Below are 22,358 nucleotides of genomic sequence, written 5' to 3'. Positions count from 1 at the left end.
GGGAGTAAAACCCACAAGGAAGCAGAGGACCCTCTGGTGTTCTACGCTGAGACAGGAGGGCGCCTACTCCCGTCTCAGACGCGTCCACCTCGAGGACAAAAGGCAACCCAGGGTTGGGATGCGACAGAATCGGAGCCGACACAAAGGCGGACTTTAGAGCCTCAAAAGCTCGGATGGCCTCGAGCGGCCAGACCTGAGGATTACTGCCCTTCCTGGTCAGATCCGTGAGAGGCTTGGCTAGCATGGAAAAGTCCCTGATGAACTTCCGATAATAATTGGCGAAGCCCAAAAAGCGCTGCAGGGCACGAAGCCCACTGGGCTGGGGCCACTGTAAGACAGCCGAAACCTTCTCAGGATCCATGGAGAACCCCTCAGCGGAAATGATGTAACCTAAGAAGGTTACCTGGGATCGGTGAAATTCGCATTTCTCAAGCTTACCGAACAGCTTGTTCTCTCGTAAGCGTTGCAACACTCGTCTGACATCCAGAATGTGGGCCTCCATGGATGCAGAATATACCAAGATGTCATCCAAATAGACCACCACACACTGCTGCAACAGGTCACGGAAAACATCGTTGATGAATTCCTGGAAGACTGCGGGCGCATTGCACAACCCAAAGGGCATAACCAAGGATTCATAATGACCGGTCCTGGTGTTAAACGCGGTCTTCCACTCATCGCCCGCCTTGATCCTTACCAGGTTATATGCCGCCCTCAGGTCGAGTTTGGTAAAGACCGTGGCCCCTTTGAGGCGATCGAACAGCTCGGAAATCAAGGGTATCGGGTAAGCGTTCTTGATCGTGATGCGATTGAGACCCCTGTAATCGATGCAAGGCCTCAACTCGCCGCCCTTCTTTTTCACAAAGAAAAATCCAGCCCCTGCCGGGGACGAGGATTTGCGAATGTGTCCGCGTGAAAGCGCCTCCCTCACGTACTCCTCCATGGCCTCATTCTCCGCTACCGACAGTGGATAGACTTTGCCACGAGGAGGAACGGCACCGGATTGTAACTCTATGGCACAATCGTATGGGCGGTGCGGAGGTAGGGCAACCGCGCGCACCTTATCGAATACATCCCGGTACTCTTCGTATTCAGGAGGCAACAGAGAGTCCGAGGAAGTACACAGCAACTTGACAGGCCCATGGATGCAACTAGCCCCACACTGCGGTGACCACGAGAGGATCTCGACCGATCTCCAATCGAAAGTCGGATTATGCTTCTGGAGCCAGGGGTACCCCAAGACCACCGAGTAGTGTGGAGACGAAATAACCTGGAGACAGACCGACTCTCTGTGAACGGCACCAATGGCTATCCCCACTGGAAGGGTCTCATGAGTCACGTGTGGCGGCAGAAGGGGTCTGCCGTCTATCGCCTCAAGAGCCAGTGGGGAACCTCGAGGCTGCAGAGGAATGGAATTGGCGGCAACGAACACTCTATCAATGAACAAACCACCAGCACCAGAGTCCACCAACGCCTGGGTCGTCACCGAGCCCCCGACCCAGGAGAGGACAACCGTGATCAGTGGTTTGTCAACACGGGAAACCGGGGACGAGGAGACTCCACCCAAGATCTGCCCCCGACAGGACCTCAGGTGCGAGCGTTCTCCCGGACGGTTCGGACATGCCAACCGAAAATGCCCACCGAGACCACAGTACATGCATCGGCCCTCGCGTCTCCGGAGTACCCTCTCCCCCTCAGACAGGCGAGCAAACCCCCGCTGCATGGGTTCACCCCCAGACAAGTCATCCCCAGGAGGCGTGGGAGGAGAGGGAGGCACGGGTGGGACAGCAAACGTAGGCGCCAATCTGTTAGGAGACCTCCGCAGGCTCTCCTTAAAGGAAGGTCTCTCCCTGAGTCTGGTGTCAATCAAAATCAGGAAAGAAATAAGAGACTCGAGCTCCACTGGTAGGTCCTTAGCTGCAACCTCATCCTTCAAGGCATCCGAGAGACCATGAGAGAAAGCAGCGACCAGAGCCTCATTATTCCAGCCCACCTCTGCTGCCAGGGTACGAAACTCAATGGCGTATTCAGCTACGGATCGTGAACCCTGTCTGATGGACATAAGGAGCTTCGCAGCAGAGGCAGCACGAGCCGGCACATCGAATACCTTCCGAAGAGAAGCAACAAAACCGGAAAACTCGGCAACCACCGGATTGTTGTTCTCCCATAAAGGGCTGGCCCAGGCCAAGGCCTTGTCCGAGAGCAGCGAGATCAAGAAGCCCACCCTTGATCTCTCAGTAGGAAAGGCATGTGGCAGCAACTCGAAGTAAATGCCCACCTGGTTAAGGAAACCTCGGCACTGAGTTGGCTCTCCCCCAAAGCGCTGTGGAAGGGGGGCAGAACCGGTCATACCCTGAAACACCACAGGCGCAGCAACAGGTGTCAGGGTAGACTCTGGCGCAACAACCGGAGCGGCAGTAGGAGCGGGCCCAGGAGCGACAACCGACCCATCGGCAACGGAAGCTAAATGAGCCGTGCGTTCAAGCAGGGTTTGCAACGCCACAGCGAACCGACCCAACAGGTGATCCTGCTGATCAAGTCTGGCAACCAGCGTAGGTAGCGAGGGTGGCCCTGTACCGTCAGAATTCATGGCTTGGTCCTAATGTCATGGAACCATGAACCAGACGTACAACAAGAGATAAGTGGAAAATAAGAAGGTTTTATTGAAGAGCAAGCCGTAAGCAAAGTCCGAACGGATGGCTAAACCGAAGCAGGGTCTTGCGGAGACAGAGGTCAGGAACCAGAAGGGTAGTCAGACGAAGCCAGGAACAGGAACCAACGGGGTAGTCAGACGAAGCCGGAATCAGGAACCAACGGGGTAGTCAGACGAAGCCGGAATCAGGAACCAACGGGGTAGTCAGACGAGGCCAGGATCAGGAACCAGAAGCAGCAGCAGTCTTGGAAGCATGTGAACACAGGAGGACCAAGCAAGGAACTGAAGCCACAGACCTCCTATATATATGAGCTGGGCATCCAGCTCCTCCCAGTGGGAAGGAGGAGCCGCAGGGTGGGAGGCTACAAGAAAACCCAGAAACCAAGATGGCCGCCAGCACATGTCAAACGAAGGGAACAGCAAGGAGGTAAGACCATGACAGTTTCACCCAGTCTGAGGTCCAGAGCTCTGGATCAGGTTCTCATTAAGAATATCTCTGTACCTTGCACCATTTAGCTTTCCTTCCTCCATGAACAGTCTCCCTGCCCCCCCAGCATGATGCTGCCACCACCATGCTTCACTGTAGGGATGGTATTGGGCAGGTGATGAGCGGCGCATGGTTTCCTCCAGACATGATGCTGCCACCACCATGCTTCACGGTAGGGATGGTATTGGGTAAGTGATGAGCGGCGCATGGTTTCCTCCAGACATCATGCTGCCACCATCACGCTTCACTATATGGATGGTATTGGGCAGCTGATGAGCGGCACCTGGTTTCCTCCAGACATGATGCTGCCACCACCATGCTTCACGGTAGGGATGGTATTGGGCAGGTGATGAGTGGTGCCTGGTCTCCTCCAGACTGCCGGCAGCTCTAGGAAGAGTCCTGGCTGTTCTTCTTCCATGTAAGAATTATGGAGGCCGCTGTGCTCCTGGGAACTTTTAGTGCAGCAGAAATGTTTTTGTCCTCTTCTCCAGATCTGAGCCTCCGCACAATCCTGTCTCTGGGCTCTACAGACAGTTCTCTCCTCCTTATGGCTTGAGATTTGCACTGATATGCATCGTCAGCAATGAGATCTTATATAGACAGGACTGTGTCTTTCCACATCATCTCCAATCCACTGTATTTACCACAGGTGACTCCAATCAAGATGTAGAACATCTCAAAGATGATCCATAGAAATATTGTAGAGTGAAATGTCAAGTGTTATTCCTTTTTCATAAATTTGCACATATTTCTAACATTCTGTTCTCACTTTCTGGGGTACAGAAAATGATGGGGGATTTAGTGCAGAATGATGGGGTAGAGGGGCGGACTGGCCATAGACCCTACAGTGAAATTCTCGCAGTGGGCCGATGCCCAGGGGGCCACCCAAGCCCCCCCTCCCTGCCGCTGGCTGGGAGAATTAGGTTCTTGTGTACCTGGACAGCGACTACACATGCCCTCCTGAATTCAACTGCTGTGGCCAACATCTTATCTCCTAAGCCCCCCTGCTCCATATCTTAGAGACAACTGGAGGTGGACCATAAATGTCAGAAATGTATGGCCACCACAGAGGGACGGTTCTTGCGGCAATATATTGTTATGAACTGTGGTATATGGTTGTAACAGGAAAGTATTTTGTGTTATGGTATTCCTGACCTTGCCTTCTTTGTATTGCACCACCTCCTGTCAATTTGGACCCGCATTAGCATGGGGCCACTTATTTTTTTTCTTCCAGGGGCACTTTAATTTCCCAGTCCGCCCCTGATGGGGTAACTTATAACACATTGAGCAAGATATGGAGCAAGACAAGGGTGTGAAGACTTTCTCAATGCACTGCACATGCAGCAGTCACCTCCAATGAGGACAAGTAATCAACACAACCACAGCTCGTTCCCATAGGAAGTCATTGTTCCCGGACAGCAGATCCCTGTTTACACTATGATTTTAGGGGCCGGGTGAAAGACATGATCAGACGATGAATGGCAGCTGTCGGTGTCTTTTACACAATTATCGGGAACAAGTATTTCTACAAACCCCATTCCCTTTAATCATTCCATGTAAAAGGACCTTCAGTCCCACAGCATTAAGAGATTACCGTCCATGTGGAGAACACCCAGGACACTCAGCCTGTAATCATCCGAACAGATCAGATAATTAGGATGTTACAGCCTGCGAGAGATGTCAAATTCAATCATTCTACTTTAAAAATAGCAGCAGTTCTTCATCTTCTTCCTCCATGCAGAAAACAAAAAAGGCAAAAAAGTAATAACCACATTATATGATTATATTGCACCATGAGGGGGAGGTGACCCTTAAAAACCTCCGTCATTGTGGTGGACATACAAAAACGTTCCCGGACAATGGCTCGTAACCATAATCCTGTCTTTTAAAGCGGTTATCCCACTAAAAGCATCTATCCACAGTATAGGCGATAAATATTGGACCATAGGGAGTCCAACCACCGAGACAAACACCGATTTAAAATGAGGGGTCCCCTCTCGTATGGAGCAGTGGTCAGTCCACCGCTCCATTCACTTCTATGGGACCGATGCAGAAAGTTCTCCGAAATTCTCACAGAAGAGAATGGAGCAGTGGACCGGCCACCACCACTGTGTTCAGAGACCGGTCTCGGGGACTGTGTTCAGACACGGGACTCGGGGACTGTGTTCAGAGACGGGACTCGAGGACTGTGTTCAGAGACGGGACTCGAGGACTGTGTTCAGAGACGGGACTTGGGGACTGTGTTCAGAGACGGGACTCGGGGACTGTGTTCAGAGACAGGACTCAGGGACTATGTTCAGAGACGGGACTCGGGGACTGTGTTCAGAGACGGGACTGAGGGACTATGTTCAGAGACGGGACTCGAGGACTGTGTTCAGAGACGGGACTTGGGGACTGTGTTCAGAGACGGGACTCGAGGACTGTGTTCAGAGACGGGACTTGGGGACTGTGTTCAGAGACAGGACTCAGGGACTATGTTCAGAGACGGGACTCGGGGACTGTGTTCAGAGACGGGACTGAGGGACTATGTTCAGAGACCGGACTCGAGGACTGTGTTCAGAGACGGGACTTGGGGACTGTGTTCAGAGACGGGACTCGAGGACTGTGTTCAGAGACGGGGCTCGGGGACTGTGTTCAGAGACGGGACTCGGGGACTGTGTTCAGAGACGGGGCTCGGGGACTGTGTTCAGAGACGGGGCTCGGGGACTGTGTTCAGAGACAGGACTCGGGGACCTCTCGATCTTTTGAGCACTAGGGATCCCAGCTATTGGGAGGACAGGGTGACTCCTTATTTTTAGGATTGCGGTTGGACCCCATAGATCTGATAGTTATCTCCTATCCTGTGGGTAGTGGAATAACCCCGTACAGTAGAAAATAAAAACTTTTTAGGAGGGGACGACTGCTCCATTATATAAAAAATAAGGAGGTTGTTTCCTCATGAAGGCAGTCCTTCCCAGGCAAGTAGGTGTTATGGAGATCTCCCTTTATGGCACAGCTGCAGGTGAGCCCACCGATATCTCATCGCGTTCGGGATCCTTAGGGCTTATACACATGTCATCGTTGTGTCATGATTTTCCAAAAAACGGCTGCAGTTTTGCTTTAATTGCAAAAAATCGCAAGGTGAGAACAAACCCTCAGAGCTGTAAATGTTGGCACTATTAACAGCCAGGATAAGCAGGTCAGGAATTGTTCTGTGTCATTCCCGCAATAAAGGGATGCGGCCAGTCCCAGCCTGTGTCACCACCTCACACCCTGCGAACTGTGAGCATCCTGCGCTCTAATAACATCCTCTATTATCTCCGTGCCATAAAGCTTGTTAAATAAAGACCGGTAATCCCGTTTTATGTGTTCTGAGAATCGTCAGCACTAATGATACACTGTCATTCATGTGACGTCTCAGTCCAGGAGCCCAGATGGAGCTGAGGCCCCTGACCATGCAGTCGGTACTGATGTGAGGAGGACAAGGGTGTGTACATGTACGTGACACCCAGGCTATCTCGACATAATATCTGCAGGACAGCAATGAGCATGAAGTAGTGATTGCATTAATTACTCGTAGCTATAGCGGGAGCGATCACAATGGGCCCCGGTGCCTAAGGGGCCCAAGCGTCTTCCACAGGACACCAGTCCTAGCTACAGTAGATGATGTTTAGGGGACCCAGGTACAGATTTTGCATTGCGGTGATGGAGCTTCCGATTACGACTCTGATTGGACTGTCCTATAAGGTAAGGCTTCATCTGGTGTCAGAATACTGCCATACGTATTTTCCGGTCCACGGTCCACAAAATACAGATGACGTCTGTGTGACATCAGTATTGCATCCGTTTTTTGCTGACCCATTGACTTTAGTGGGTCCACGGTGCTCATCTTGTGGTCAAGAATAGGACATGTTCAATGGACACACGAATGAGGACAGCACACGGGTAGGACCCGTCAGTGTGCAATCTGAAATAAATGCAGATCAGACACGAATGCGTGAGGCCTACATCAGAATTATTATGGCGTCTACAAAGTGCGCTGCGTTATACTGCTGCGTGTACATTGCTTACATTCTGTGAGATGTTAGGTCTACATGTTCTGTACATGACATTAAAATGCTATGTCTGTCCCAAAATATGGCCTTACCCAGGATACATCTACTCAGAACCTTCCTGTCCCTACAGTATCCCAGGTCCCTGTCCATACCTTGTATCCCTGTCCTGCCTGTCCATTCCTTCTATATCCATCCTGCCTGCATCTCTGTCCTGCCAGTATATCCCTCGTATCTCTGTCCTGCCTGTATTTATCTTGTAACCCTGTATATCCCTCGTATCTCTGTCCTGCCTGTATACACCTCAAATTCCTGTCCTGGCTGTATTTACCTAGTTTTCCTGTCCTGCCTGTATACTCCTCCTATCCATATCCTGTCTGTATTTACCTCGTATTCCTTTCCAGTCTGTATATACCTTGTATCTCTGCCCTGCCTGTATTTACCTTGTATCTGTCCTGTCTGTATATATCTTGTATCCCTGTCCTGCCTGTATATACTGTACCTTGCATCCCTGTCCTGCCTGTATTTACCTCATACTCCTGTAGTATCCATGTCCGGCCTGTATATCCCTCGTATCTCTGTCCGGCCTGTATATCCCTCGTATCTCTGTCCTGCCTATATATCCCTCGTATCTCTGTCCTGCCTGTATATCCCTCGTATCTCTGTCCTGCCTGTATTTCCCTTGTATCTCTGTCCTGGCTGTATATCTCTCGTATCTCTGTCCTGCCTGTATATTCCTTGTATCTCTGTCCTGCCTGTATATCCCTCGTATCAATGTCCTGCCTGTATATTCCTCGTATCTCTGTCCTGCCTGTATATTCCTCGTATCTCTGTCCTGCCTGTATATTCCTCGTATCGCTGTCCTGCCTGTATATCCCTCATATCTCTGTCCTGCCTGTATATCCCTTGTATCTTTGTCCTGCCTGTATATCCCTCGTATCTCTGTCTGTATATATCTTGTATTCATGTCCTGCCTGTATATCCCTCATATCTCTGTCCTGCCTGTATTTGCCTCGTATCTGTCCTGTCTGTATATATCTTGTATCCATGTCCTGCCTGTATATCCCTCATATCCCTATCCTACCTGTATATCCCTCGTATCCCTGTCCTGCCTGTATATCCCTCGTATCTCAGTCCTGCCTGTATATCCCTCGCATCTGTCCTGCCTGTATTTACCTTGTATCTCTGTCCTGGCTGTATATCTCTCGTATCTCTGTCCTGCCTGTATTTCCCTCGTATCTCTGTCCTGCCTGTATATCCCTCGTATCTCTGTCCTGCCTGTATATTCCTCGTATCGCTGTCCTGCCTGTATATCCCTCATATCTCTGTCCTGCCTGTATATCCCTTGTATCTTTGTCCTGCCTGTATATCCCTCGTATCTCTGTCTGTATATATCTTGTATTCATGTCCTGCCTGTATATCCCTCGTATCTCTGTCCTGGCTGTATATCCCTCATATCCCTGTCCTACCTGTATATCCCTCGTATCCCTGTCCTGCCTGTATATCCCTCGTATCTCAGTCCTGCCTGTAAATCCCTCGCATCTGTCCTGCCTGTATATCCCTCGTATGTCTGTCCTGCCTGTATATCCCTCGCATCTGTCCTGCCTGTATATCCCTCGTATCTGTCCTGCCTGTATATCCCTCATATGTCTGTCCTGCCTGTATGTCCCTCGTATCTGCCCTGCCTGTATATCCCTCGTATCACTGTCTTGCCTGTATATCCCTCGTATCTGTCCTGTCTGTATATATCTTGTATCTCTGTCCTGGTTGTATATCCCTCTTATCTCTGTCCTGCCTGTATGTCCCTCGTATCTCTGTCCTGCCTGTATATCCCTCGTATTCCTGTCCTGCCTGTATATCCCTCGTATCCCTGTCCTGCCTGTATATCCCTCATATCTCTGTCCTGGCTGTATATCATTCTTATCTCTGTCCTGACTGTATATCCCTTGTATCTCTGTCCTGCCTGTATATCCCTCGTATCTCTGTCCTGCCTGTATATCCCTCGTATCCCTGTCCTGCCTGTATATCCCTCATATCTCTGTCCTGGCTGTATATCATTCTTATCTCTGTCCTGCCTGTATATCCCTCGTATCCCTGTCCTGCCTGTATATCCCTCATATCTCTGTCCTGGCTGTATATCATTCTTATCTCTGTCCTGGCTGTATATCCCTCATATCTCTGTCCTGCCTGTATATCCCTCGTATCCCTGTCCTGCCTGTATATCCCTCATATCTCTGTCCTGCCTGTATATCCCTCGTATCTCTGTCCTGCCTGTATATCCCTCGTATCTCTGTCCTGCCTGTATATCCCTCGTATCTCTGTCCTGCCTGTATATCCCTCGTATCCCTGTCCTGCCTGTATATCCCTCGTATCCCTGTCCTGCCTGTATATCCCTTGTATCTCTGTCCTGCCTGTATATCCCTCGTATCTCTGTCCTGCCTGTATATCCCTCGTATCTCTGCCCTGCCTGTATATCCCTCGTATCTCTGTCCTGCCTGTATATCCCTCGTATCTCTGCCCTGCCTGTATATCCCTCGTATCTCTGCCCTGCCTGTATATCCCTCGTATCTCTGTCCTGCCTGTATATCCCTCGTATCCCTGTCCTGCCTGTATATCCCTCGTATCTCTGTCCTGCCTGTATATCCCTCGTATCTCTGTCCTGCCTGTATATCCCTCGTATCTCTGCCCTGCCTGTATATCCCTCGTATCTCTGTCCTGCCTGTATATCCCTCGTATCTCTGTCCTGCCTGTATATCCCTCGTATCTCTGCCCTGCCTGTATATCCCTCGTATCTCTGTCCTGCCTGTATATCCCTCGTATCTCTGTCCTGCCTGTATTTCCCTCGTACTTCTGTCCTGTCTGCATTTAAATCTATGCCTTACATCTCTACCTTCTGCAGATATCCCTTTCGTTCTCCTGGCTGTATACACAACATGTAGACAACCCTGGTAACCGGTGACATCACTACCAGATAACATAATATATGGAATTCATATCTGAAGACCAGTGATGTTACAAATGGAAAACACAATCACTTGAAAATGTGCTGTGATGTCACCCTTGTCACATCATTTATAGGCATAGTACTGTTGTATATACCCATGGATCCTACAACATAAAGTACACCCCATATTTCTGTGTCTGTGGGATCATCCTGTTACTCATTGGGTGTATATCTTTGCAGGGCATGCTAAGGCGACGGCGTCCTGTCATGGCAGTCCTCTCGCTCTGCCTTTGTTGCACCCTCTCACTACTGGCATATATTATTGTGGAAGACGAGCCAATATGGGAACTTCCAGACTTGCAAGACCCCATGGCAGCTAACCTCAGCTCTCCTCCATCTCTCCGTCGTTCTGCCACTTTGTACGACAAAAACTTCAGCTTCTTCCTGGACCTGTCTGAATACAACAGGACTTATCCGACTCTCCAGAACTACCGATGTCGAGCCGTCATAGGGCTATTAGGATATTGCCGCACTGAAAGTCCCCTAATTCTGATGGCCATAAAATCCCACGCAGCGGCCAAGAAACGCCGAGATGTCCTTCGAAATACTTGGGCAAAAGAGAGAAGGATCAACGGGTACACATTCAAGCCCGTGTTCTTAATGGCAAACTCCGGAAAGAAGAGTCAGATGGGGAGGTTGATGAAAGAAGCTTCATTTTTTGGGGACATACTTCTGTGGGATTTTTTTGAGAGTCATCATAGCTTATCCTTAAAAGAAAGGTGTTTCTTGGAGTGGTTGTATTACCGCTGTTCAGAGGTGAAATACATATTCAAAGGTAAGTTGCTAAACCAGGAGATAAGTGTTCATGTTCCCTGTAGTACCACCACGCTATGAAGCATGATACAGTACTCATTCACATCAAATACAGGAAAGTACGGGTCCTCCAGAATGAGAGACGCTCTTTATAACCAACGTTCACTCTGGCCAAGAGATGACAGTGCGGAATAGAGGAAGCCCAGTATCTGTCAGAATTTCCAATAACAAAATGTTCTAACCTAGACAGCCCCTTTAAATTACAGCACCCCGTTCCTAAGAGTGATGGCTAGAAGAAGTGAACAGATATGCCCACCAGCCTTGTACAAACCTGTGATGCCTTGCAGTGGTCTCTAGGATCAGAGCAGAATGGGTTAAAAATAACAAAACATCAATAATGCATAATTAATCCCTTGTCACTGCAATCCCAACACTGGTCAAGACCCCCTTGCTCTCCACTGATCCTGCTCTGGTCATCCACCGACCCAGTGATGGCTATGGAGGCATTCTAAGAAACGTTCTGTGTCTTAAACATGAACCAAAAAGTAGTGAGCAGTGGAGTGGCAGGATAGTAGTGACGTGTGATCTGTGAGGTACAGCTATCATACTGCCCCTATATACAGGAATATAACTACTATAATACTGCCTTCTATGTACAAGAATATAACTACTATAATACTGCTCCTATGTACAAGAATATAACTACTATAATACTGCTTCTATGTACAAGAATATAACTACTATAATACTGCTTCTATGTACAAGAATATAACTACTATAATACTGCTCCTATGTACAAGAATATAACTACTATAATACTGCTCCTATGTACAAGAATATAACTACTATAATACTGCTCCTATGTACAAGAATATAACTACTAAAATACTGCCTCCTATGTACAAGAATATAACTACTATAATACTGCCTCCTATGTACAAGAATATAACTACTAAAATACTGCCTCCTATGTACAAGAATATAACTACTATAATACTGCCTCCTATGTACAAGAATATAACTACTATAATACTGCCTCCTATGTACAAGAATATAACTACTATAATACTGCTCCTATGTACAAGAATATAACTACTATAATACTGCTCCTATGGACAAGAATATAACTACTATAATACTGCCTCCTATGTACAGGAATATAACTACTATAATACTTCTCCTATGTACAAGAATATAACTACTATAATACTGCTCCTATGTACAAGAATATAACTGCTATAACACTGCCTCCTATGTATAGGAATATAACTACTGTAATACTGCCTCCTATGTACAAGAATATAACTACTATAATACTGCTCCTATGTACAGGAATATAACTACTATAATACTGCCTCCTATGTACAGGAATATAACTACTATAATACTGCACCTATGTACAGGAATATAACTACTATAATACTGCACCTATGTACAAGAATATAACTACTATAATACTGCTCCTATGTACAAGAATATAACTACTCTAATACTGCTCCTATGTACAAGAATATAACTACTCTAATACTGCTCCTATGTACAAGAATATAACTACTATAATACTGCCTCCTATGTACAGGAATATAACTACTATAATACTGCCTCCTATGTACAGGAATATAACTACTATAATACTGCACCTATGTACAAGAATATAACTACTATAATACTGCTCCTATGTACAGGAATATAACTACTATAATACTGCCTCCTATGTACAAGAATATAACTACTATAATACTGCTCCTATGTACAAGAATATAACTACTATAATACTGCTCTTATGTACAGGAATATAACTACTCTAATACTGCTCCTATGTACAAGTATATAACTACTATAATACTGCCTCCTATGTACAAGAATATAACTACTATAATACTGCTCCTATGTACAAGAATATAACTACTATAATACTGCCTCCTATGTACAAGAATATAACTACTATAATACTGCTCCTATGTACAAGAATATAACTACTATAATACTGCTCCTATGTACAAGAATATAACTACTATAATACTGCTCCTATGTACAAAACTATAACTACTATAATACTGCTCCTATGTACAAGAATATAACTACTATAATACTGCTCCTATGTACAATAATATAACTACTATAATACTGCTCCTATGTACAGGAATATAACTACTATAATACTGCTCCTATGTACAGGAATATATCTACTATAATACTGCCTCCTATGTACAAGAATATAACTACTATAATACTGCCTCCTATGTACAAGAATATAACTACTATAATACTGCTCCTATGTACAGGAATATAACTACTATAATACTGCTCCTATGTAGAAGAATATAACTACTATAATACTGCTCCTATGTACAAGAATATAACTACTATAATACTGCTCCTATGTAGAAGAATATAACTACTATAATACTGCCCCCTATGCATAAGAATATAACTACTATAATACTGCTTCCTATGTACAGGAATATAACTACTGTAATACTGCCTCCTATGTACAAGAATATAACTACTATAATACTGCTCCTATGTACAAGAATATAACTGCTATAACACTGCCTCCTATGTACAGGAATATAACTACTGTAATACTGCCTCCTATGTACAAGAATATAACTACTATAATACTGCCTCCTATGTACAAGAATATAACTACTATAATACTGCTTCCTATGTACAGGAATACAACTACTATAATACTGCTCCTATGTACAAGAATATAACTACTATAATATTGCTCCTATGTACAAGACTATAACTACTATAATACTGCTCCTATGTACAAGACTATAACTACTATAATACTGCTCCTATGTACAAGAATATAACTACTATAATACTGCTCCTATGTACAAGAATATAACTACTATAATACTGCTCCTATGTAGAAGAATATAACTACTATAATACTGCCCCCTATGTATAAGAATATAACTACTATAATACTGCCCCTATGTACAAGAATATAACTACTATAATACTGCTCCTATGTACAAGAATATAACTACTATAATACTGCTCCTATGTACAAGAATATAACTACTATAATACTGCTCCTATGTAGAAGAATATAACTACTATAATACTGCTCCTATGTACAAGAATATAATTACTATAATACTGTCCCTATGTACAAGAGTATAACTACTATAATACTGCCCCCTATGCATAAGAATATAACTGCTATAATACTGCTCCTATGTACAAGAATATAACTACTATAATACTGCTCCTATGTACAAGAATATAACTACTATAATACTGCTCCTATGTAGAAGAATATAACTACTATAATACTGCCTCCTATGTACAAGAATATAACTACTATAATACTGCTCCTATGTACAAGAATATAACTACTATAATACTGCTCCTATGTACAAGAATATAACTACTATAATACTGCTCCTATATACAATAATAAAACTACTATAATACTGCTACTATGTACGAGAATATAACTACTATAATACTGCTCCTATGTACAGGAATATAACTACTATTATATTTAAATCTTTTTATTTCCATTTCGTACAATAAATACTTCCGTAACACAACATTATCCCAACAATACTTATGAAAAAGTTATTAACAAATGGTGGTAACAATTCATCTTTCATTTGTATTCTTTTTCTTTCTTTCACCCCATCCCAACCACCTCCCGACACCCACCCTCCCATTACCCCCCGCTTGGAGAGAGAGAAAAAAAAAAAAAAAAAAAAAAAAACACAAGCTAAAGTACCCAATTTTTCCAGACCTGGTCGAGGTTTAAAAACTTTTTAGTATAATTCTGCATCCCACGTTCTTCTTTAATTAACTTGTCTATTGTTTTCCTCCACTGTTCCACCGTCGGTGGATCTGCCTTTATCCATTTCCTAAGTATCAGGATTCTAGCCTGAAATAATACTTTATTTAAGACCAATCGTATATTTTTGTTTAACTTCAAGTGTTCAGTTGCCCCTAAAATACAAATTACTGGGTCATTTGGTACTCGGACCTTCAGTAACAAAAACACAGTTTCCATAATTTCTGTCCAGTATCTATGAAGCCTGGGACACCTCCAGAAACAGTGTATCAAATCAGCTCTCTCTTCCTGACATTTTGAACATTTATCTGTTGGTCTCACCCCCATTCTTTTTAACATCCATGGAGACCGATGCAGTCTGTGTATTATAAAAAATTGTGAGATCTTATGCGAACCCCTATCCGAAATTGTCGCGTAATTTCTAAGAGCATCGCTCCATTTTTCCTCCGTGAAGGAAACCAAGTCTTTCTGCCATTTCTTCGCGGCAAGCATTGTAGTTGTTTTTCTTTTTGCCTCCATCAAGATCTTATATCTCCTTGCAGTTATTCCACCTCCTTCCCCAGCTGCAATAAACTTATCTAATATCTCTGATGTTTCCCTTCGGTATCTATCCCCGTGTACCACTATCCGCAATGCATTCCTAAGCTGGAAATATTTATACAGGTCCCTATGGGGGATCCCAAATTCCGACACCATTATATTAAAGTCCTTCAGCTTATCTCCCGCAAAAATCTGTTCTAGGTATTTCACTCCTTTTTTTCCCCAATCTATATAATCCCTTATTGTTTCCAATTCCTTTAAATTAAGATTCTTCCATATCGGTGTATATTTCAAAAACCCTTTTTCAAAAACCCTTTATATAACTACTATAATACTGCTCCTATGTACAAGAATATAACTACTATAATACTGCTCCTATGTACAAGAATATAACTACTATAATACTGCTCCTATGTACAAGAATATAACTACTATAATACTGCTCCTATGTACAGGAATATAACTACTATAATACTGCTCCTATGTACAAGAATATAACTACTATAATACTGCTCCTATGTACAAGAATATAACTACTATAATACTGCTCCTATGTACAAGAATATAACTACTATAATACTGCTCCTATGTAGAAGAATATAACTACTATAATACTGCTCCTATGTACAGGAATATAACTACTATAATACTGCTCCTATGTAGAAGAATATAACTACTATAATACTGCTCCTATGTACAGGAATATAACTACTATAATACTGCTCCTATGTAGAAGAATATAACTACTATAATACTGCTCCTATGTACAAGAATATAACTACTATAATACTGCCTCCAATGTACAAGAATATAACTACTATAATACTGCCCCTATGTACAAGAATATAACTACTATAATACTGCTCCTATGTAGAAGAATATGACTACTATAATACTGCCTCCTATGTACAAGAATATAACTACTATAATACTGCTCCTATGTACAGGAATATAACTACTATAATACTGCCTCCTATGTACAAGAATATAACTGATACATTCATTCTGCAGGCCTTACTGCCATCCGTTATGTTTCGTGTCTTGGACTCTCCTAAGGATTCAGGAGTTTCTCTGCCATTTCTTACACATCTTGCCTTGAGTGCTCCAGACTGGAATCAGGCAGGGATTCTGTAGCATCTTGTGTTTTGCTCACCATGGAATCCCTAGCGATATTATCTTACCCGGGGGTCTCCTCTGATACCGCTATTACCATTGTAGGATCTGTTGGTGTCTCCTACACTTGTAGATCTTACAAGCTGTTTGCTTCCTTTATCAGCCTCGGGCCGTGCAGTCTGCAGGTCTGTACGAGCTGGTGTTCTCTGTTATCACCCTGCAGCCGCTCTCTTTTTATAATCCGCTGGACAGTTCCGTCTCTAGGTATAGGAGCTATTGTTCTGTTATCATCCTGTTTAAGGGTTATCTTCCTGCTTCCTTGTTCTCTTCATTGTATAGTGTCCCGACTAATGGTCCCTTTACACAGGATAATGATCTAGCAGATTGTCAGGAAGGAAGCGTTCCTTCCGGACAATTTGCTCATCGCTAGCGGAGGAGACCTGCAGCGATATCCTTCAGAGTATAGGGAGTAGTGATCGCTCTTCCCCATACTGTCTCGTTGTTTCCCGGCAGCAGATCGTGTTTGCACGGCACCATCTACCACTGGGAAACCATGATTTTTTGTGCTGCACAAAAGATACAATTACCCGATAAGCAAGCATTTTGCTCGTTCATCGGGTTATCGGCAGTGCATTTACACTGCCAGATCAAAGGGTCTTTAGGGTCTCTGTACTTTTCAGCCTCACTATTGCTCTTAGGTTTCCTGGTCTGTGAATTATCAGTTTATGTTCCGATATTTCATGACTTTCTAGGTGAGTTTCTGTCGAAGAAAGTGGAGTCTGACACAGGTGGTGAAGTTGTGCCTTCTACATTTTACCAGTGTTATAGCCATGGATCCAGGTTCCTCTGCTTCTCCTTTAAGTAGTGGTTTCTTTTATGGGACAACAGTTTTTACATGGAGTCTATGTAAAAAGATTACTTCTCTGATTTCTGCAGAGACAGTGGTTTCCCCCCAGGAAGAAGTGGAATTATGCACCAAGCAATATTTGTTCTTATGACAGTCTTGGGTGGCAGCAGTAGTGATGGACGAACAGCGGCCGGGACGATTCGCGATCAACATCAAATGTTTGCGAACCACAAGTTCGCAGCAGGCCCCATTCACTTTAATGGCAGGCGAACCTGAAAAACCATCAGGTCATATTTGCAGCCACCAAATACTTACAAGAAGTGCACAAATTGTCCCACAACATGGACAGTGACATAACAGAGGGGGATCAATGGCAAAAATTCCCCCCAAAAATATGTATTTTAACCAGGGGACATTTTTATGCGTCTCAAAGGGATATTCTCAGAAATGTGCCATGCTGGAGCCTAGAAAAAATTTATTTTAGGCCACGGGAGTACGGTCCTTAAAAATTAGGCATTCACCTGACATAAAATAAATTGATTATGTGGCTCGAGGTACATTATGCGGTCAATGGATAACAATTTTAATGTAGGCCACTGGAGTACAGGCCCCAAACATTAGGCATTCATTGTACAGAAATGATCAAGTGATTATGTGGCTGGAGGTACATGAGACGGTCATAGGATATCAATTTTACTGCAGGCCAGTGGATTACAGGCCCCAAACATTAGGCATTCACAGGACAGAAAAGATCAAGTGATTATGTGGCTGGAGGTATATTAGACGGTCAATGGATATCAATTTTACTGCAGGCCAGTGGAGTACAGGCCCCAAACATTAGGCATTCACCGTACAGAAAAGAACAATCAATTATGTGGCTGGAGGTATATTAGATGGCCATTGGATATCAATTTTACTGCAGGCCAGTACAAATAGATGTCAAATACATATGTTTAAAAGAACAAAAAATATAAAATTGGATTAAAAACATGGCTAATGAAATCCCCCCTCTTGAAAAGCCCCTAAATGATAATAGTTGAAATTCCAAACACGCAGTCGTCACAGGTGTTGAATTCCTCCGAGGTCCCAAACATTAGGCATTCACCGGACAGAAAAGAACAAGTGATTATGTGGCTGGAGGTATATTAGATGGTCACCGTATAACAATTTTACTGCAAGCCAGTGGCGTACAGGCCCCAAACATTAGGCATTCACCGGACAGAAAAAATCAAGTGATTTTGTGGCTGGAGGTATATTAGATAGTCATTGGATAACAATTTTACTGCAGGGCAGTGCAGTACAGGGCCCAAACATTAGGCATTCACCGTACGGAAAAGAACAAGTGAATATGTGGCTGGAAATACATAAGGTAGTCACCGTATAACAATTTTACTGTTGGCCAGTTACATTACAGGCCCAAAAAATTATTCATTTACCGTACAGAAAACATCAAGTAATTATGTGGCTGAAGGTATATTAGACGGTCATTGGATATCAATTTTACTGCAGGCCAGTACAAATAGATGTCAAATACATATGTTTAAAATAACAAAAAATATAATATAAAATTTGATTAAAAACATGGCTAATGAAATCCCCCCTTTTGAAAACCCCCTAAATGATAATAGTTGAAATTTGATAACACGTGGTCGTCACAGGTGTTGAATTCCTCCAAGATTCCAAATATTAGGCATTCACCGGACAGAAAAGAACAAGTGATTATGTGGCTCGAGGTATATTAGATGGTCATGGGATATCAATTTTACTGCAGGCCAGTACAAATACAGGTCAAATACATATGTTTAAAAGAACAAAAAATATAAAATTGGATTAAAAACATGGCTAATGAAATCCCCCCTCTTGAACCCCCCCCCCCCAAATGATAATAGTTGAAATCCGATAACACGTGGTCGTCACAGGTGTTGAATTTCTCCGAGGTCTCAAACATTAGGCATTCACAAAAAAAGGCCAATCCGGATAGAAAATAATAAATACCTTTATTCATACATAATTCATAAAATACAGCTTCAAATCAGTTGGAGGTTCAGACGCACATAAGGCAGTAAAATGCCCTCACAGGAGATAATAAACAGTGTATGTGCCAAAGTATAGGCCGGTCATACATAAATGGGGTATAAAGCCACCACATAAAGTTTCAGAAGATCATCACATAAAGTGCCAAGTGCCTCACCACGAATGGATAGATAATCCCGACCTCCTAGATCCCCACATCCACATTGTCACATATTGGTACAGGAGAAGAAAGTAACGGAACCTTTGGGGTGGCGCTGTCAGCAGGAGTCGGAAGCAGGAAGGTATTGGTAACACAATACTATTTATTTACAGTCGACGCGTTTCAGGGGCGGAGAGCCCCCTTCATCAGGACAATATACAACATGCTCATGTACCGATATCTCTCCCCGACGAATGCTCTCATAGCACGGGCTGGAACCTAGGCAGCAGCGCGGGCACCCCGTACGCTGATCGGGAAAATCAGCACAGGCTACATATAGATGTTGTGACTTCTCACAACATTTTCCGGTAAGAGTTACTTACTATTATTTTATGATACAACACCACACATGAGGCGCTGCCTCCTGTCCTCCTTTTATCTTCACATGGTCACATAGTTATACCAACAAGTAAAAATCTCTATCTCCCGCGTTCCGACGTGCGTTTCGCTCAATGCTTCATCAGGGGGTAGTGCTAGTTGAACTATGTCCCTCCTTATCCATATATACCCACCCTCATCAGAACCCATGTAACCCACCTGAGAATACGTAGCCCAAACAACGCCTTGAAGTGATCATGATATAGTTTAATGAATCATACTTAATTGCAACCATATTAACTTAATTACATTACTATATAAAAAGATTATAAATAATACATCACAAAAATGTATGCATAACTAGTACATGATTAATGACAATTTCAGAAATCCTAAAAGACATGATTGAGCTTTGATGATAACCATGATATAATTAATTGCATATAAAATACTTAAAGTGCGTCACCAAAATTCAATGCATGATAAATAATAGAAAAACACGATCACTGTGTCAGCCTTGTTATTCATAATTCAATGTGTGATATAATGTAATAATGTGATCAACCTATCCCAGAAAGAAAAAGGAAGAAATAATAGAGAAAACAGAAGTGAGGGCAAAAAGAAAGTGGGGGGGGGGGGGGGGAGGGGGAGGAAAGGAACAGGGAAGAGAAGAACGAATAACAAAAGGGGGGGGGGGGAGAAAATATACATAAATGCCAGTTTAATAGTACGTTATATTACATGATGGATCTCCTACATCATAATACTATGGAGGAAATACACCACAAACAATACAATCATAATACAGTAGTCCTCCATGTACAGAACAACCTGTCTAACTATATATGCTTAATGTGGTGGCTTCAATTGATCCAAACTGTTATCGATGGCCTAGGGATTTGTCCCTATATTGGGTCTATATACAAGAATGTATACAGTCAGGTCCATAAATATTGGGACATGGACACAATGTAACATTCCTGGCTCTATACACCACCACAGTGGATTTGAAATGAAACAAACAAGATGTGCTTTACCTGCAGACTGTCAGCTGTACCTGCAGACTGTCAGCTTTACCCGCAGACTGTCGGCTTTACCTGCAGACTGTCGGCTTTACCTGCAGACTGTCAGCTTTACCCGCAGACTGTCGGCTTTCCCCGCAGACTGTCGGCTTTCCCCGCAGACTGTCGGCTTTACCCGCAGACTGTCGGCTTTCCCCGCAGACTGTCGGCTTTACCTGCAGACTGTCAGCTGTACCTGCAGACTGTCAGCTTTACCTGCAGACTGTCAGCTTTACCCGCAGACTGTCAGCTCTACCTGCAGACTGTCAGCTTTACCTGCAGACTGTCAGCTTTACCTGCAGACTGTCAGCTGTAATTTGAGGGTATTTACATCCAAATCAGGTGAACGGTGCAGGAATTACAGCAGTTTGCATCTGTGCCTCCCACTTGTTAAGGGACCAGAAGTAATGGGACAATTGTCTTCTCGGCTGTCCCATGGCCGGTGTGTGTTATTCCCTCATTATCCCAATTACAATGAGCAGATACAAGGTCCAGAGGTCATTTCCAGTCTGCTATTTGCTATCTGCATTTGGAATCTGTTGCTGTCAACTCTCAAGATGAGATCCAAAGAGCGGTCACTATCAGTAAAGCCATCATTAGGCTGAAAAACACAACAAACCCATCAGAGAGGTAGCAAAAACATCAGGCCTGGCCAAAACAACTGTTTGGAACATTCTTAAAAAGAAGGAATGCACCGGTGAGCTCGGCAACACCAAAAGACCCGGAAGACCATGGAAAACAACTGTGGTGGATGAGCGAAGAATTCTTTCCCCGATGAAGAAAACCCCCTTCACAACAGTTGGCCAGATCAAGAACACTCTCGAGGAGGTAGGTGTATGTGTGTCAAAGTCAACAATCAGGAGAAGACTTCACCAGAGTGAATACAGAGGGGTCACCACAAGATGGAAACCATTGGTGAACCTCAAAAACAGGAAGGCCAGATTAGAGTTTGCCAAACGACATCTAAAAAAGCCTTCACAGTTCTGGAACAACGTCCTATAGACAGATGAGACCAATATCAACTTGTACCAGAGTGATGGGAATAGAAGAGTATGGAGAAGGAAAGGACCTGCTCATGATCCTAAGCATACCACCTCATCAGTGAAGCATGGTGGTGGTAGTGTCATGGCGTGGGCATGTATGGCTGCCAATGGAACTGCTTCTCTTGTAGTTATTGATGATGTGACTGCTGACAAAAGCAGCAGGATGAATTCTGAAGGGTTTCGGGCAATATTATCTGCTCATATTCAGCCAAATGCTTCAGAACTCATTGGACGGCGCTTCATAGTGCAGATGGACAATGACCCAAAGCATACTGCAAAAGCAACCAAAGGGAAAGAAGTGGAATGTTCTGCAATGGCCGAGTCAATCACCGGACCTGAATCCGATTGAGCATTTCACTTGCTGAAAACAAAACTGAAGGGAAAATGCCCCAAGAACAAGCAGGAGCTGAAGACAGTGGCAGTAGAGGCCGGGCAGAGCATCACCAGGGATGAGACCAGTGTCTGGGGATGTC

At 44.1% G+C, this 22,358-nt stretch overlaps 1 protein-coding gene across 1 annotated transcript in view; it reads left to right on the top strand.

Annotated features, from left to right (window-relative positions):
- Window positions 1-6,650: 6,650 nt before the first annotated feature.
- LOC122929212 (N-acetyllactosaminide beta-1,3-N-acetylglucosaminyltransferase 3-like) overlaps window positions 6,651-22,358 on the top strand; it is a 56,570-nt gene continuing 40,862 nt past the window's right edge. The window contains exons 1-2 of the mRNA XM_044282716.1: window positions 6,651-6,866; window positions 10,356-10,950. Of these exons, the coding sequence (XP_044138651.1) occupies window positions 6,783-6,866; window positions 10,356-10,950 (679 nt within the window). The 5' untranslated portion in view covers window positions 6,651-6,782. The remainder of the gene's footprint in view (window positions 6,867-10,355; window positions 10,951-22,358) is intronic.

This window comes from Bufo gargarizans, chromosome 2 (assembly GCF_014858855.1).
Source record: "Bufo gargarizans isolate SCDJY-AF-19 chromosome 2, ASM1485885v1, whole genome shotgun sequence".
Classification (NCBI taxonomy): Eukaryota; Metazoa; Chordata; class Amphibia; order Anura; family Bufonidae; genus Bufo; species Bufo gargarizans.
Note: the sequence above shows the minus strand (reverse complement) of the source record. Positions and strands in the feature narration are given on the sequence as shown.